Genomic DNA, 17,477 nt, shown 5'->3' with positions numbered 1-17,477 from the left:
AGACCTCAAAAATCCCCTCAAGGACCCCCAAAATTGGGTCAGAACCCCGAAAAATCAACCCTGGGACCCCCAAAATCGACCCTGAGAGCCCCAAATTCCAACCGGAGACCCCCAAAATCCCCCCTTGGACCCCTAAAACCCCTCAGGGACCCCCCCAGTCTCCTCACAGACCCTTCAGGAGGATTCAAGACCTCCAAAATCCCCCCAGGACCCCCAAAAATCCCCTCAGGTGCTTGGGAAGCAGGAGGTGGCCCCTGGGTCACCTGGCTGGCAGTTTCCCTCAGTTCTCCAAAGGGACAAGAGGCAGAACTGTCACAGTGAAAGGACTTGGTGCCATTCACGGTTCTAATCCTGAAGTCAGAAGTTCTGAAGGGTTTTTCCTTGTTGCTGAAGCTCTAAAAAGTGAGATGAGTTAGGATATCTCAGTTGGGAAGCACCTACAAGGATTGCCTAGTCCCACTGCCTGACCAAAAGTTAAAATCCTGTTTTTATTATGGGTTCAGCTGAACTGGAGGTTGGACTAGGGGATCTCCAGATGTCCCTTCCAACCCTAACTACTCCATGATTATTATTAATAATAATTAATAACTTCCTTCCACAGTCTCCTTGCCAGCTGTTCCATTCCAATCAGATTTCCCCACCTTAATTTGCCTTTTTTTTTTTTGCAGCCAGTGTGGAACCACAGGTGCCACATCTCCTCACACAGGACAGCAGCAGCAGAGCTCTTTGTCACCCCCCTGATGTGTAGGAGGAACCCCTTTTTTCCTGCTTTTCCATCCTGCAGAGAAGCACAGCAGGACAGCAGAGGGCTGCACACCCCTCTGGCAAGCTCTGCTGTCCATCCCAGGATGGTTCCATGCATTCCTGGGCTGCACTCAGAGCTGGCCAGCACAGCACTGCCAGCCTTTGGCCAATTTTTCAGCCAGCATTAACAAAACACCCCAAATTTCACCCCAAATTCTCAAGAAGCACTGAGTGAGGTGTGTACAGGGTATTTCTTCAGCATGAAAATCCTAGACAGATCTTCAAACAATCTCTTTTAGTTTCTGTTGGTATTAGTTTCTCTGGGCTTCTGCTGTAATACCTGGAGCCACTGGAAATCTATTCCATCAGATCTGCTGTTCTGTACCACACACCAAATATACCAAGGCTGGTGAAATTCCATTTCAACAAAAATTCATTTTCCCATGCTATAACATGTCTGGTTTTTGCAGGAACCAGGTGCTCTTGTGCAGTTTAAAAATCTGACACTCTTCACTGGCTAGAATATAATCCCAGCAAAATTGTGCAGCTGATCAAAATGCAGAGCACATACTGATGGGTCACAGCAGCCCCAGATGGGTTTTGTCCCCACCCCAGCACAGACCTGACAAGCTGGACCTTCTAATCACTGGAAAGAGAAGAATCCAACTGTTTGAAATTGTTCGAAAAAGAAAGCAGCAGATTGCTCTGATGCTTCTTAAATTGTTTCCTTTAATAGGAAGTGCTGCTTTACTCTACCTTGTGCTTCAGAAACAAACGTCTGCCTTCCAAAAATATACAGTGTACACATCCTCTGTAGCTATAGATACAAACATTTACAAAGAAACAAGCAGGCTGGAGTGGAATAGCTTGGGGGAAAAAAAAATAAAAAAAATCACAGAAGGCCCTCCCAGAGCCAGAGCAGCCGGGCTCACCCTGCTGTAAACAGCTCCAAAACACCACGGAGGTACATCAGAAAAACCTCCACAGCCCGCAGGGGTTTAGGAACATCAAAAAAAACTTCCACAGCCCTCAGAGGTTCGGATGGAGGAATTGCAGAGGAATTGATGTTGTCCGTTCCCGTCCCCTCCTTTTGGCCCGGGAGGTGCATCCCGCCCCCAGCCCCAGCGCGGCGCTGCCCAGGGCCGCGGGCAGAGCTCGGCTCTGCTGCTCCCGAGAGGAAAAGGCGCTTCCCAGGCGTTTGTTTGTCGTCTCTGGGGCTTGCCGGCACTCAGGGCTAGCGGATGGGCCGGTAGGGGAAGGCGACGCCCGGGATGAAGGTCTGCACGGGGTGCGCAGGCAGCGCGGGGTAGCCCAGCGGAGGGGTGTGGATGTGCGGGTAGAAGCCGGGGGGCAGAGCCCCGTGCGTCGGCTGCTGCACCGGGCCCGAAATCACCAGCTGGAGCAGGCTGCGGGAAGAAATTCACACAGGAGGGACACGATTAGAGGACCTTTTGTCGTGGCTCTAAGGATAATTCACATCCAACTCACAGCGCTGCTGTGAAAAGTGTGTATTACGTGGCTCTACGCAGATATTTACCATATGTATTTTGATGTGTTGATTAGTAGTGCTGTATTAACATTTTAATAATAAATCTAGTCTTGTAATTAAAAGGTGACTTTTGTAGTTAAAATAAGAACTATGTTAGTGGGATGTTTTTAAGAAAGGAATGAGGCACTCACACCAGACAGCAGACCCAGGACACCTCAATCTTTCAGAGAAAAAGAATTTATTGCCCCATTATCAGAAGAAACGAACTTCTTCCTGCCTTGAAGGCACTGTTAGGATTAAAAGGAAGAAGCTGATGATGACCAGACAGAATCCTGTGTTTGAATGGAATTTATGCATCAGGTATGAGGTGTATGAATATGCAACAGGCTGTTGCTTTTAAGAGTTAATCCTCTGTTTAACGTGGGTCCTTTTTCGGGCTGTGTTGCCCAGAAAAAGGCACCTGGACATCCATACTCTTTGTATTTATTGTCTCATATTGTCCTAATTCAAATTGTCCAAATTATTATTACTCTAATTGTGTTACTATTTTTATAACCACTTTATTACTATTAAACTTTTAAAATTTTAAAAACAAGTGCTTGGCGTTTTTCACACTGCTGAGTGCCAAGAAAACAGTGACACAATTCTGATCTTTACAGCTGCCAGGAGACTTTTTCTCCCTTTCCCTCCCCTTTTTTTAAGCTCTACTCTTTTAGCAAAAAGGCAAGAAGCAATAGCAAAGCTAGAAGCAATTGCAAAGGCAAGAGCTCAGAGTCAGGTAAAACCAGTGGGGAATTAAAGATGGGATAATTTAGGGCAGGTTCTTTGCTGGAATTTCATTTCCCTTTCCTGTGCCTTTGTTGTAACACACACTGGGAAAGATCATGCACAGTGGGAGCACTGAAGGCCCTTTCTGTCAGGAATCAGGGAAGAAGCAGCCAGCACTGTGTCACCTTCATCCTTGTGCTAAAGTGCACATGAATAAAGGCCAAATTCCACAAGGACAATTTTTCAGAGGAGATTTTGTCTCAGCAGCCCTTGAGTGTCTTGGAACATGCATCAAAGCCAACACAGCTGTAAAAAGTCTCTTACTTGTTATGTGGTAGCCTGGAGCACACAGTCCTCAAGTCATCTGAAAGAGGACACAAGATTGACAATAAGGATAAAGCAGAAATTAGAGTAGTTTTCCTCTCTGCTGTCCTTTCTAGGAAGGTCAGATTACTGAATAATCATTAATTTTACTGATTAATTACTGATTACTGAATCTGTCAGTAATCTGTCATAATCATCAGGCAGCAAGAGATCCAGAATTCCTCTCTCAGGCCCAAAACCTTCACAGGAGAGAAAATGTTTCTCAATTTCACCAACCCTCCCCACCAGCCCCTTCATTGTTATATATGTTTGATATTTAAGAGAGATAAGCTTTAGCATGGATTTTGCAATACCAGTACATCAACAAGAACTGAGACATAGGAAGCACAAGGTGTGACTCTGCCCAGTTTTATATTGGTTTTGGGTTTTTTAACCACTGTCACTGTAAATAATGGGTTGGGGTTTTCTTGCTGGAATCTATCAACTAGAAATTGCACCTTTTTACCATCTCCAAACTTCTGCTTAAGCAGAATTGCTAGAGCCAAGGAATTAAACAACATATCCCACTTGATAAAGTGTTTTCAGGAACAGCTTAAGAACAAACTCCTTGTGTAGACACACACAACCCCAGAACACTGAAATATCTGGTATTTCAGCAGCCCCTAACACTGAACTACCTTCCACAGAAAGAGCAAGTGCTCAGAATGTTCCAGCCAAGAACAAACACAGCTGAAATCAGCCCTCAGATCAAAAACTTCTGATTTCTGTTTGTTCTTATAACACTCAGAGTTACTTTATAAAAGATGAGGAGGAAGAACAGTGAAATTTGACCAGCAGCACTGGTTCAGCCAGGACAAAAGCATCAGATCCCTGCTTAGGCAGAGGCTGTTGTGGTCTGCACTTAATGCCCCAGCTGTTAGAGAGCTTCAAGCCCTCTGGTATAACCTAAAATTGTCTGGTTTCAAAGAGAATATCATAAGAAAAGAGTCTATGTGGCTGACCCTGCCCTGTGTTGGGCCACTTCCCTTTTATCTCTCTGCATGTCTTTTGGAAAGAAGTGGCTTTGGAGACAGGAAAGCCAGACAAAAGCCATGTTAGCAGCCCTTTTTTACTGAGTTTAGCTGAATTTGGACACCCTGTAATGGGGTCTCATTACAGGTGAGCTGAAGTGACAGAAGTTTCAGTTGAAGATAAATTATTTGCTTTTCACATTCTCTGTCTAGCACACCCACCCAGGGGTTTATGTGCTTCATGGCCTCTCCTCCAGCAGGCAGACTCAGAGAACTTAAACCGAAGAAAATCAAACAGTGCTTTTTAAATAGCTACAGGCAATTCTGAGGGGGACAAAGTGTCCCACGCCAGACACCCAGATACAACCCCTGGTGCAGAGTGCAGGGCCGTGGATCAGTCCCCACTCTGCAAAGCAATGCCTGACACACCCACAGCAGTGATCTCTCCTTTCCTACTCTCCATCCAGCTATTTTTCCTGAACTATTTTGTGTACTATCACTTTCTAACAGGGCAAACTACTGATTATACTGTGAACACCTTGATCTTTACTTCCCTCACCCCAAAACTGCCTCTTACAACTTCTGGAGGAGAAGAATCCTGTGCCAGGTCTCTGCCAGCCCCACAGACAACTCACCTCTGGTGCACAGGAGAGCTCCTGATGCCATGGCCACTTGCAAAGCCTGAGCCAGCCTGTCCAGAGCAAGTTCAATCTCCTTGGATGCATTGAGAGGATTGAGCTCATCAGACAGTCTGTTAATGTCCTCCACCAGAGGAACCACGTGGTCAAAGGGCACCAGCCCCAGGCGCCCATAAAGGTTTTTCTCCGTTAAATGCCCCTGGAGCATCATAAGGACCTGCAGGACACTCAGATGCAGCTTGGAATAGAGCTGGTGGCAATCCCTGTCTTCTCCTGAAGCCGAGTCCTTGGCAATTTTGTTGGGAGGGTGTCCATTGGAGAGAGAGGCTTTTTTCTTCCTGGTGTAGGCCAGGGGGGCCTTGACGCACCAGCGGATGAGGCCGGTGAGCGGGGTGAGCTCCAGGAAGCCCATGGGCAGGTTGGCTGCGATGGGAGTGTTCAGGAAGGTGATCAGGATCAAACGAGGGTCCTCAAAGATCCAGGAGACAATCAGCTCCAGCAGGTCTGAGGGAGGGATCAGGTCATCTGCAGATAGGTGAGTTAATGCTGGGTAAGCTGAGCCTTTGTTACTTTATTAATTCAGGTTCTAATTAGTCTCTCACAGACACTCATCCTACACTGTCCCAATTACAGTCTCTGAACCTCCCCAGTTCTGCTGTTTTTCCCAAGACACAACCATGTTCCTGTCACCTTCCCCACCTATTCCAAAGACACCACCAAACACTGATAGTTATCCCCTTTCCCAGTCAAGATTCTCTTGTCATTTTCTTCTCTGCCACCCATCACCTGCTCATTTTTTCCCTAATTTAAGTCTCCATTTATTCCTTGCCACAGGAAGTACAATGGGCAAAGGAAATAGGAAAAGCTTGTTGGGTGAAGAGAAGGAAGTGCCAACAACTTAACTCATTCATTTTAATACTTACATACCTAAACAAACATGTCTTGTGGAAAAACACACTGCATGACATATAAAGGATTATAAGATGATGTAAAGCTTCAGGTGAGAAGTGAAAGATGAACTTGACTACAGACAAGAGAAACCCTGACACATCATCCTCTCACAGGGGGAATGCTGCATTGGAAGAGCAAGCTCCTTTTTCTTGTGTCACCAAAAACATCTCAAATAAAATAAGGAATTAAATAATTACTTCCTATGACTCAAGTTATTTCCTTTCTGACATGTCCTTCTGACATGATAATGGGATATAAAATAAGGTCTGAGCTCTACCAAATACTTTATAAAAACAACATAAAGGCTAAGCCTGAACCTCTCTTTCACCCTCAGTAATGCCAAGCTGTTTATCTGGAGAAGACTGTGCAAAGCATTTCTTTTATCAACAACAGCATTTGCTTTTCTGCACTGTAGGTGGTGTTGGTACTCAGTGTATGGCTGTTCTCTGGTCTACCACGAGCTTTCTGTGGCTGAGTAGAGCTAAATCAAACTCATTTTAGACACCTACAAGTGTCTGAGCAACAACCTGAGGCAGGCTGTGTCACTGGCAGGTCACACACACAGTTAAAGAGTGCACTGGAGTTATGTTGATTGTGTTTCTCACCACTGCTCCACAGAAATCCTGCTCCAGCCTGCCAACATTCAAACCCCTTTTTGGAAGGGATCAGACTGACAGGCAGCCCTGAGTCTCTCTCAGGGCTGACTGAGCCCAGACAGACCAACTTTCACTCCCAGAGCTGCTCAGTCAACAAGGTCCCATGTCCTTTGCCCCCTGTGGAGGACAACGCCCTTTGTGTCAGGCGTTCCTGGCTGCTTCTCCAGCACAGCCTCTCCCTTGTTTCCCAGAGGCTGTGGACTCCAAACCCCTGAAAGTGTCCAAGGCCAGGCTGGACAGGGCTTGGAGCAACCTGAGACAGTGGAAGGTGTCCCTGCCATGGCAGGGGGTGGGACAAGCTGAGCTTTAAGGTCCATTCCAATCCAAACCAGGCTGGAATTCTAAGTCAGCCCCAGAGTGGTTATTTTTACTCTCACCCAGGGCCAGATGAGCCACACCCCCGAGCTTCCTCTGGCAATAATTACATGGTAACACCTCTTTAGGATTCAAGCAGTTACATCTCTTACAACAGTTCACTCGGGGTGCATGACACTGCCCCTCTCACTTGGAAAGAGGCACTTTTACCTGAGGAGAGGTCGTAGAGAGCTGTGACTGAGGTGATGAACTGGCAGCAGAAGCGAGGGCTGGCAGTGAAGATCTGCTTCAGGGTCTGGATGGAGCCTGGCACCAGGTTGCAGTAATCATCCACCAGGGCTCGGGCCAGCCTCACACAGAACACAGCTGGGGTCCTCTGCAGGGACAGCACACGGGGGACACGGATCACCCCTGTCACAGAATGCTCCAGGGGCTGGGTCCCCACCTGCCCCACTGGCACTGCATTGCTGTGGGTGCTGTCTGTCAGCTCATCAAACACCCCCTCCCACAGAAATAAAATCACTGTACTGCAATATCAAAATAGATTGTGGTATCTTCAGTTTATGTCGCAGACATCTTTTCTGAAAAATCCTTTCCTTAGGATTTTTCCTCCTGAGAAGCTGAGAGGCCTCAGGAACAAAATGTAAACAATGGTTATCTGCTGCTGTGGAATGCAACAGGTGCATCTGTGATTGGCCCATGTTGGTTGTTTCTAATTAATGGCCAATCACAGTCAGCTGGCTTGGACAGAGAATCCAAGACAGAGCCATAGTTATCATTCCTATTCTATTCTATTCTATTCTATTCTATTCTATTCTATTCTATTCTATTCTATTCTATTCTATTCTATTCTATTCTATTCTATTCTATTCTATTCTATTCTTAGCTAGCCTTCTGATGAAATCCTTTCTTCTTCTTTCAGTATAGTTTTAATGTAATATATATCATAAAATAATAAATCAAGCCTTCTGAGACATGGAGTCAGATCCTCATCTCTTCCCTCAACCTGAGACCCCTGTGAGCGCTGTCACAAGTTTACAGCAGCTGTGGCTTAAAACTGAAACCTTTCAGATCAATATTTTGACTTAGAGAGGTTCTTTTTACTACTTCAGCAACATTTCTTCCCTGTGAGGGCAGTGAGGCCCTGGCACAAGTCACCCAGAGAAGCTGTGGCCTCTCCAACCTGGTCTAGAAGTGTTCAAGGCCACACTGGACAGGGCTTGGAGCAACCTGGGACAGTGGAAGGTGTCCCTGCAGGGTGTGGAATGGGATGAGCTTTAAGGTCCCTTCCATCACAAACCATTTTGTGATTCCATGATTCTAACACAGGCCTGTAGTTCAACTGGTTCAGCTGCCGTGATTGATATTTTTGATGCAGAAAATATTCTGTGGAATCCTCACATCACTTAAAAGCTGCCATCTGAAATAAAAATACACCTTGTCCTGCTGTCCAGGTTATGTCCCATCCTGCCCTCCCAAAAAGTCACAATGTGGGAGAAAAGGGACCCCCAGCAAACAGGAGCTCTGCCTCCTCCCCCCTTCCCTGCCAGCACAGCCTTCCTGCTCTTGCCCCGTGTCAGCTGTGACCTCTGCACATCCCACAAGGGCAGCAGGAACAAAGGTGCACGTCCCAAAGCCCTCAATGGGGAGTCTCAGTGGGAAAGGAGAAGACAGAGGAGATCTCCAACCTGCTGCATTCACAGAAGATAGACACAGGTATTTTGTACCCAAATTTCAAGACAGGGGTTTGCCTCTTCCACACCCAAACCAGCACATCAGGGAGGGTTTATTTCCCAAACACCAGAGTCAGCTTCTTCAGGCAGCGTGGCCAAGGTTTGCTCCCTGCTTTGGTCAAACCCTCCACTGAGCCCTTTCAATATGCAGGGTTTGGAGGGTTTACTGACAGTAAAAAAACCACCCAAACGATTTTTTTCTCCCATTGCAGCACATGAATGGATTGGCAAAGCTCTCCCTGATGCCAGAGCACAGGAATGGACACGAGCACAGCCATGGGGCAGCTGAAACAGCCAGGGAGGAGGAGCTGACTGTGACCAGCTGTGCCCCAGCTCACTGTGCCCACCCTGGAGCACGCCCTGACCCCTCCCCCAGGCACCCCTGCCTGCACAGGAGCTGTACCTGCAGCCAGAAGGCAGCACACTCCAGCACAGGAACCCTGCAGACAGCCACTGCCATGGAGACCAGCTTCCCCAGCAGGGCCATCCTGCTGTCATCTGCTTTGTTCCCCTGCGGGCTGAAGAGAGATGAAAAGATGACCTGCCGGACTGAATCCTTGGTCTGCTCTTGGAAATAATTGCACATGATCTCAAGGAGCTGAAGTTCCTGAAGTGGAGTCAGTCTCTGAAAGAAAACAAAAGCAAAGCTGTAAAATACACTGAGCCTCTTGAAGGACCAGGAACCAAGTGAAAAGACAGAACAGCAAAGGCTGAGAGCTTCCCTTTGGGCTGAGGGACTCAATCTTTAAGCACAGCACACACATTCAAGCTTCCTGAACCACCAGAGCATTTATCTGGTGACACTGAAGAGCTCCAGGTTTCATCTGAACACCTGGATACTCAAAGCTGGTGCTTGCTGCACCTGCAAGTGAGAGATGAGACTGACATTGCTGGGGGGGGAAATATTTCCTCCCTCTGCAAATAGCAGCACTGAGGGCACTGCAGGGCAGAGCTGGCCTCAGCAGCACTGAGAGCTGCAGGACCACGTACCCCAACAGCCACCAGCAGCTGTGGCTCCTCACTGCTCGTCTCTGAGCCCCAGCTCCATCCCAAATCCCCCCAAAAACCCTGGCAGGGCCCAGCTGCAGCACTCAGGGGCTGTGGGCAGAGCCCAGGGTCCCCACCACACCCAGAATCCTGGGCAACCATCAGGGACTGGCCAGCAGCCCCCTCCCTGCCAAAAAACCTCAGTCACCAGCACCCCAGGGACCCCGGGCTGTCATCCTGGGGCCTCAGCCCCAGTAACAGCGCCCCAGGGACCCAGTGATGCCCATCTGAGCCCTCAATCTCCAGTAACAGAGCCCCAGGGACCCAGTGCTGCCCATCTCAGCCCTCAATCTCCAGTAACAGCGCCCCAGGGACCCAGTGCTGCCCATCTCAGCCCTCAGCCCCCAGTAACAGAGCCCCAGGGACCCAGTGATGCCCATCTGAGCCCTCAATCTCCAGTAACAGAGCCCCAGGGACCCAGTGCTGCCCATCTCAGCCCTCAGCCCCCAGTAACAGCGCCCCAGGGACCCAGTGTCCATCTGAGCCTCAATCTCAGTAACGAGCCCAGGACCCAGTGCTCATCTCAGCCACCAGTAACAGAGCCCCAGGGACCCAGCGCTGCCCATCTCAGCCCTCAATCTCCAGTAACAGAGCCCCAGGGACCCAGTGCTGCCCATCTCAGCCCTCAGCCCGCAGCAGCAGCCCGCGCCGGAGGGAGTCTGTCCCGTCCTGAGGCCTCAGGCTCCAGCAGGGCTCCTGTCCCGAGCTCCTGGCCTGCCCTCGTGTGTCCCCGCGCCTCCCGGGCCCGTCCCGCTCCGCCCGGGGTGTCGGTGCCGCACCTTGGGCGGCGCTCCGCGCTCCTTGGGGACCTGGAACAGGAACTCCTCGAGCAGATCCGTGGGGCCCTTGTCCACCAGCGGCAGCGGCGAGTTCTGCAGCTGGCTGCTGAAGTAGATGTCCAGGTGGTAGAGCACCTCCTTGGCGGCGCTCAGCGCGTCCCGCCGCAGCAGCGAGTGCCGGATGTCGCTCATGGCCCCGCTCCGCTCCCGGTCCCGGCCCCGCTCGGCGCGGCCTCCCCTCGGCGGCGCGGACGGGCGGGCGCTACGGCAGCCCGGCCGGGACAAAAACGGTCACGCGCTGCCGTCGCCGCCGGCAGCGCCCCCTGGCGGGCCCGCCCGCGGGGGCAACGGGGGCTCGGCCGTGAGGGAACCGGGCCCGGCATGGGCGGGGGGCACCTGGGCATGGGGACAGCTTGTCCCGGGGGACTCAGACAGGCAGTCCCAACCCTGGGAGGAGCCTGGCTCTGAGGGGGTATTGCCCCTGGAGGGATCTTGGCCCCGGGGGCTGGTGCTGGGGTTGAGTCAAGGGATCTCAGCATGGAGGGCTGAGGGCGTGAGGCCCTGGGGGCTGCTCCTTGGGCTCTCTCCTAGCTCGGGAGAAGCTTGGCTCTTGGCTGTGGGCTTTGGGAAGTGCACCTTTGTTCCTGCTGCCCTTGTGGGATGAGCAGAAGTGGGGTTTAGCCCCTGGGGGAGTATTGGCCCTGAGGGTGGTCCAGCCCTGGGAGTGTTGGCATGAAAGGGGTCTGATCTTTGTGGGCTCTTGGCCCAGAAGTGGTGTTAAACCCGGGAACTCTACTTTGAGGGGGTGTTAGCCTGGGCGGGACAGGATCTGGGGGGACCTTGGCTCAGGAGGGTCTTGGTGCTGGGTCGGGCCCCTGGGGCATTCCTGACCTGAAGAGGGATTGACCATGGAGGGTTTGGCTGGGGAACCTGGGTCCAGCCTGGGGAGCCTGTTGGGGGGGTCTAGGTCCAGCCCTGACCCCACTGTGGGGAGCACCCCTTCACTGGAGGGTGCCTGGCTCCAGGGCAGAGGCTGGCAGGGCCCCCAGCCCCCTAAGGATCACTGCACACCTTCTGGGAACCATGGCAGCTGCCTTTGGAGGCAGGGACATCAGCCAAGGCTGCTGTGGGAGCGGCTGGGGGGGAGAGCTGCCACCCCCCAGCACTGCATGGCCCTCCCAGGGACAGGGCCTGAGGCAGGTGATCGTCTGGGGAGGGTCTGGGGATGGGCACCGTGGCAGGGATTTGTTATTCTTTTGGGACTTTTGGCTTCACACCCAAAGACCACCCTGGGATGGCTCCTGCTGGCCCCAGCACACTCACAGCCTGTTGGAAATGTGAGGCGCTGGGTGGGAATGATTGTGTTGGTGAAATAAACACTTTTAAAAAGAATTTGTATCTGGTGATGAGTGAGAGTTGCCCATGCCACATATTGGGAAGCTGCAGATCCCCACCAGAGATCTCTGACATTCATTCCACCTTGCAGAGCTCTTGTTGGCATCTTAATCCCTCTTGGCCTTACCTGTGGTGGGAGGCATTGGCAGAGGTTGAAAGAGCTCTTTTTTCACTGAGCAGACCTTTGCTTCCGTGAAAAATGCCATATGGAGCCTGCGGCCTCACATGATCCTTGGCTGGGCACCCACCTGGCAAGGAGAGAGTGTCCCTCTCCATAAATGCAGGTGCAGATCCTCCCCCCTCCAGAGTCCTCGGACAACATCAAAGGTAGGTCCTGCTCTCCTCCCTTCCCATACCCCCAGGAGCTTCCCTTGACAGTGTCACCTCCTCCAGCACAATTCTACCACGATGCTCTGCTGGGCCAGACCTGGGTGCAGCTCGGGGGTGAATATGCCCCTTGTAGGTGCCTCTGCCTGGGAGGTTTGGAGGCTGCTGTGCTCTCTAGGAGTGGGCAGGATTTATGGGACTTTGGGCAATTTTTGGCATGACCAAATCATGGCATTGCCCAATGGCTGCGTTATCAACTGAAGGGACTGTGGTGTTAGAGGGAAGAGTTTGGAGCAGGAGTGCAAGTGGGAACAGTGAGGATTTAACTAGAGCAGCTGTCCCAGAAGGAAAAGTGAGCCCGAGGCCAGCAAATACTTCCTCAGGCTGAGATCTGGTGTGCCAAAAGCTGGAGCATTTGCCCATCCTCTCAGCCCATTTATCTGGGTGAGGCTCTGGGTGAGTTCAGGCACTCAGGAGCCCAGGCTTGGCCAGGGCTCAGGGCTCCGATCTGGTGAAACATTACCCCAAGGCAGTCAAGTGCCAGGGGAAATCCTTCCCAAATACCTCCCCCGTGGGTGGGAGCTGCAGCACTGCCTTTGCAGAGGGTCCTGAGGGAGCCAGCTGGGTGAGAATGGGCAGGGGCACTGCTGGGTGGGGATGGGGGGCAGGGGAGGGGCAGGTTACCCAGGTGAGGGTGCTCCAGGCAGTGAGGAAGGTGGGGAGGGGTGCCAGGGAGGATCTATCCCTTGCTCTGTCCCAGCACAGCTGCTGTAAGGTCTTTGGGGTCTCTGGCACTGATCCACAGAAAGGTGGGAGAGGCACAAGCTAAGGGATTTTGGGGTCCCTGGCCACTGCTACCAATCCCAGGCCAGAAGAGGTGTCCAGGCTGAGCTCTTCCTCGTGGGGAATGAGGAAGTGACTGCTCTGTGTCACCATTAAAGGGCACTCACTTGCTGGCCAGGGAATTTTCCACTCCAGCCTTGTGAGTGACCTGGCCTCCTTCCAGGAGGGACAGGTAGGATGAGGCCCCATGCAACAGAGGTACAATCCCTGCATCCTGGTGGTTCCCCAGAAAACAGACGCCTCCCAGTGAAACCAGTATGGCCAGTGGGAATACCCTGGTTATCCCTGTTGTCTGTCCCAAATCCCCCTCTCAGCCAGGAGGGCTGAGCCCCTCCTGCACCTCTGCACAGGATGGCAGCCTCAAGGCCAGTGCTGTCGCTGCTGGTTGCAGCTCTCCTGCTGCACGTGGCCACCTCGCTGAAGATTGGTGCCTTCAACATCAGAGCCTTTGGGGACACCAAGATGGCCAACCAGACCATCGCAAACATCATCGTCTCTGTGAGTGCGGGGAGCAGCAGGCCTGGACATGCTCTGCTCTCTGGGGTGCAGCCAGCTTGGGCAGTGGGACACCTGCTTCCTCCATCCATCCATCCATCCATCCATCCATCCATCCATCCATCCATCCATCCATCCATCCCTCATCCATCCATCCATCCATCCATCCATCCATCCATCCATCCATCCATCCATCCATCCATCCATCCATCCATCCATCCATCCATCCATCCATCCATCCATCCATCCATCCATCCATCCATCCATCCATCCATCCATCCATCCATCCATCCATCCATCCATCCATCCATCCATCCATCCATCCATCCATCCATCCATCCATCCATCCATCCATCCATCCATCCATCCATCCATCCATCCATCCATCCATCCATCCATCCATCCATCCATCCATCCATCCATCCATCCATCCATCCATCCATCCATCCATCCATCCATCCATCCATCCATCCATCCATCCATCCATCCATCCATCCATCCATCCATCCATCCATCCATCCATCCATCCATCCATCCATCCATCCATCCATCCATCCCTTCATCTACCCACACATCTGCTCTTCCCCCATCACCATCTCCCACCTCAGGCCATCTCCGCCCTTGCAGGTCCCCAGTCAAGGCTGGGTGAATTTGATGCTGCCCAGGTTCCTCCCCTGGAGCAGCTGCTGGGTAGGTGGGTGATGGACACACAGGGCACACCAGCACCGGGGTCCCCTCCGTGGCCCTGAGGTCCCTGCTGCCCTCCCATTGCCAGCCTGGGAGCCTCTGCAGCCCAGAAAGGCAACCACAGAGCAGCTCCTGGCCAGGGGAGAGCAGCTCTGAGCTTGTCCCCCCAGATCCTGTCGGAGTACGACGTCATTCTGGTGCAGGAGGTCCGGGACGCCGACCTGAGTGCCGTCAATGACCTCATGGACCAGCTCAACAGGTGACCCAACAGCTTGGTGTGGGACTGACTGCAAAGGAGATGCTGGGATGGATTCCAGCCCTGCCAGGGCACCTCTGGCTCCGCTGGAGAGAGCCTGGTGGATGCTGGGGAGCACCAGGAGCCTCTTCTCACCCTCTCCACAACTTGCTCCCAGTGCTGGGAAACACCCATATGACTTTTTGATCAGCGTCCCCCTGGGTCGGGGCACCTACAAGGAGCAGTACCTCTTCATCTACAGGTAAGGGATGCTGCCAGGTGTCACCTGCCACCCTCCCCAGCAGCCCCCAAAGGGGATGGGTACCTCTGGGAGCCCGGGCTGTGCAGGAGCAGTGCTGGGGGCTGCCCTGCTCTCCTCCCTCAGGTCAGACATGGTCTCCGTGCTGGGAAGCTACTACTATGATGATGGCTGTGAGCCCTGTGGGACCGACACCTTCAGCAGGGAGCCCTTCATTGTGAAGTTCTCCTCACCCACCACACGTGAGCAGAGCCCACCTTGCGGGATGCCCAGACCTGGCACAGGGTCCCCTCCACGCAGGGCTGAGCCCACAGCTGTGCCTGCCAAGCACAGGGGGGTTGCAATCCTTCACCAGGGTCCCACCCATGGGTGCCCAGGGGTCCTATGTCCCTGCCCAGCATGGCCAGCAACCCCTGCTCTTTCCCACCATGTGCCATCTCCTACCAACCACCTGCCATCTCCCACCATAAGCTCTCTCCAGCTGTGTGCCATCACATCTCCAGCGGCTTCCCACAGTGTCCTACATCCCATTATGTGCTACCTCCCATCTTGTGCCATATCCACCATCTACTTCCTCTGGCTGGGTGCCATCTCCCATCATGTACCATCTCCTATCACCTGTCATCCCCCATCCCTTGTATCTCCCATCATGTCCCATTTCCCACTTTGTTCCACTGCCTACCCCATGCCATCACCTCCACCTCCTGAGAACCTCCTCAGGGCACACACACTATCCCATCTCCTGCCCAAAACCATATTGGCTTGCAAATGCTAATGGGAAACAAGCAGCAAACCCCAAACAATGCACCAAGGCACGCAGCTCCCCACTGGAATTTCCAGTCTGAGGGACAGGCAGAGTACCAAACTCATCACACCCTTTCCCTTCAACTACTTTTCCTGGCCAGTAGCTGGGGCTTGGCCTGGGGTAGTTTCCTGGGGGTTTCCCTGCTCAGGAGCTGCACCAAGGCAGGGGCTGATGGCCAGCTGTCCTGCAGAGGTGCAGCAGTTCGTGTTGGTGCCTCTGCATTCGGAGCCCAGCCACGCAGGACAGGAGATCGACGCGCTCTACGACGTCTACACCGATGTAATCAACAAGTGGGGGACTAACGTAAGCAGTGTTGGGGAGCTTGGCTCCTCCCTAGTGCAGCCAGGTGGGCAGGCGGGATGAACATGTCCCACAGGAGGCCTCTTGTACCCATCAGAGCAGGGGCCACCCCAGCAGTCTCCAGGCAGGGAGCTGCTGCATGGCCCTCCTGCCATTCCTGGGGGCTTGTCCCTGCACACTGGGAACTTCAGGGGGGTTTGTAGCCACCCCTTAAGATTTGAGGGAGCCTTTGTTCCCTAAAGGGACAGGGACTCAGCGCTGTGCCCTGCAGGACATGATCTTCCTGGGTGATTTCAACGCTGACTGCTCCTACGTGCCCAGCTCCCAGTGGCCGTCCATCCGCCTGCGCTCCCTGCGCGCCTGCGAGTGGCTGATCCCCGACAGCGCCGACACCACCGTGGCCGACACCGACTGCGCCTACGACCGGTGGGTGCCGGGCCAGGGGGCACGGGGGGCTGCCATGGGGAGCACTGAGGGGCACTGACACCCCCCTGATGCCTCGGCAGCATCGTGGCCTGCGGCACCGCCCTGCGCCAAGACATTGAGCCTGGCTCTGCCACTGTCAACAACTTCCAGAAGAAATTCCAGCTCCAGCTCAAGGATGTGAGTGAGGGGCGGGGGGGGGGCATGTGCCCCACCACAGCTCCTGGGAGTGTGGGAGGGCTCCTTGTTCCCAAGGGTGCCCCTAAGGGCGGCCTGACCCCAGCTGTTGTACCAAATCAACCCTCCAGATCGAGCATTTTGGGGTATGGTCTAAATTTTGGGGGTTGGAGTGGAGCGCTGGGGTCCCAGCCAGCCATGACAGTGGCAGTGGGTCCAGATGAGCTCAGGGTTTATGAGCTGACTGTGGTCAGGGTGACTCTGCTCTCCCTCACACACAGGCTTTGGCTGTCAGCGACCATTTCCCAGTGGAGGTGACCCTGAAAGCCCTCTGAGCCTGTCCCCACAGCAGTGGCTACCAGGACACCTCAACACACACCTGCGTCCCTTGTGGGAGCCCATGTGCCACTGGTGCCAGCCAAGCTGCCCACTGTCCCTGCAAGGAGTCCTTGAGCTCCTGTGGAAGTTTTTTGCTTTCTGCTTCCATTAAAAATGAGCCTTTTCCTGCATCTGCAGCTCTGGAACGGAGGTTCCTTCAGTATCCCCAGCAGCCCCTCAGCCCCCTGCCAGAGAGCCAGGGAGGTCCCCAGGGCTCCTGCCATCAAGAGACCTGCACCCATGGGGTGGTGAGCTCTGCTTCCCTCTCAGCTGATGGTGGCAAAGCCAGGACTCTGGGAAGGGGCTGGGGGGCTCCAGGATTTCCAGGGTGCAGGATGCTGTGCTGCCAGCTCACAGGGCCACATCCTGGCAGAGCCTGCCTGGCTCTGGCTGCAGGGCTGCTGACAGGGCGCTGACAGGGTGCAGGGAGGACGTGAGTCATCTCCCAGGGGGCTTGGGGCTTCCCAGGGGGTTTCAGTGCCGACACAGCACCGAGGAACAGGGGACTCACCCCGAGATTGGGTGTGGGGATACAAAACCTGGAGGTGCACGTGAGAGCCTGGCAAGTCCTGGCATGAGCAGCCACCAGAGCCAGCTCTGTTGTCATCCTGGGGTGATGCCATGGGCCATGGGGATGCCATGGACTGGCATGGGGAACGCCAGCCCTCCTGGGGCTACTTTAGGTCACCAGTGGGGCTG

At 53.4% G+C, this 17,477-nt stretch overlaps 2 protein-coding genes across 2 annotated transcripts; one reads left to right on the top strand and one right to left on the bottom strand.

The window, feature by feature from the left end:
* Positions 1 to 893: 893 nt before the first annotated feature.
* Positions 894 to 10,705, bottom strand: C14H7orf26 (chromosome 14 C7orf26 homolog). The gene is made up of 6 exons (XM_030958121.1): positions 10,455 to 10,705; positions 9,032 to 9,253; positions 7,106 to 7,271; positions 4,971 to 5,498; positions 3,326 to 3,365; positions 894 to 2,150 (listed from the first exon to the last, which is right to left on the bottom strand). The coding sequence occupies exons 1-6, from the start codon at positions 10,644 to 10,646 to the stop codon at positions 1,979 to 1,981; spliced, it is 1,320 nt and encodes a 439-aa protein (XP_030813981.1). The 5' UTR covers positions 10,647 to 10,705; the 3' UTR covers positions 894 to 1,978.
* A 2,665-nt stretch (positions 10,706 to 13,370) lies between these two features.
* Positions 13,371 to 16,735, top strand: LOC115909246 (deoxyribonuclease-1-like). The gene is made up of 8 exons (XM_030958415.1): positions 13,371 to 13,517; positions 14,372 to 14,460; positions 14,615 to 14,698; positions 14,822 to 14,937; positions 15,691 to 15,803; positions 16,072 to 16,226; positions 16,307 to 16,403; positions 16,682 to 16,735. Exons 1-8 carry the CDS (start codon positions 13,371 to 13,373, stop codon positions 16,733 to 16,735), a joined length of 855 nt encoding a protein of 284 aa, XP_030814275.1.
* Positions 16,736 to 17,477: the final 742 nt, after the last annotated feature.

The sequence above is a fragment of the Camarhynchus parvulus genome, chromosome 14 (genome assembly GCF_901933205.1).
Source record: "Camarhynchus parvulus chromosome 14, STF_HiC, whole genome shotgun sequence".
In the NCBI taxonomy this organism is placed as follows: domain Eukaryota; kingdom Metazoa; phylum Chordata; class Aves; order Passeriformes; family Thraupidae; genus Camarhynchus; species Camarhynchus parvulus.
This window is presented reverse-complemented; position numbering and strand designations above follow the sequence as displayed.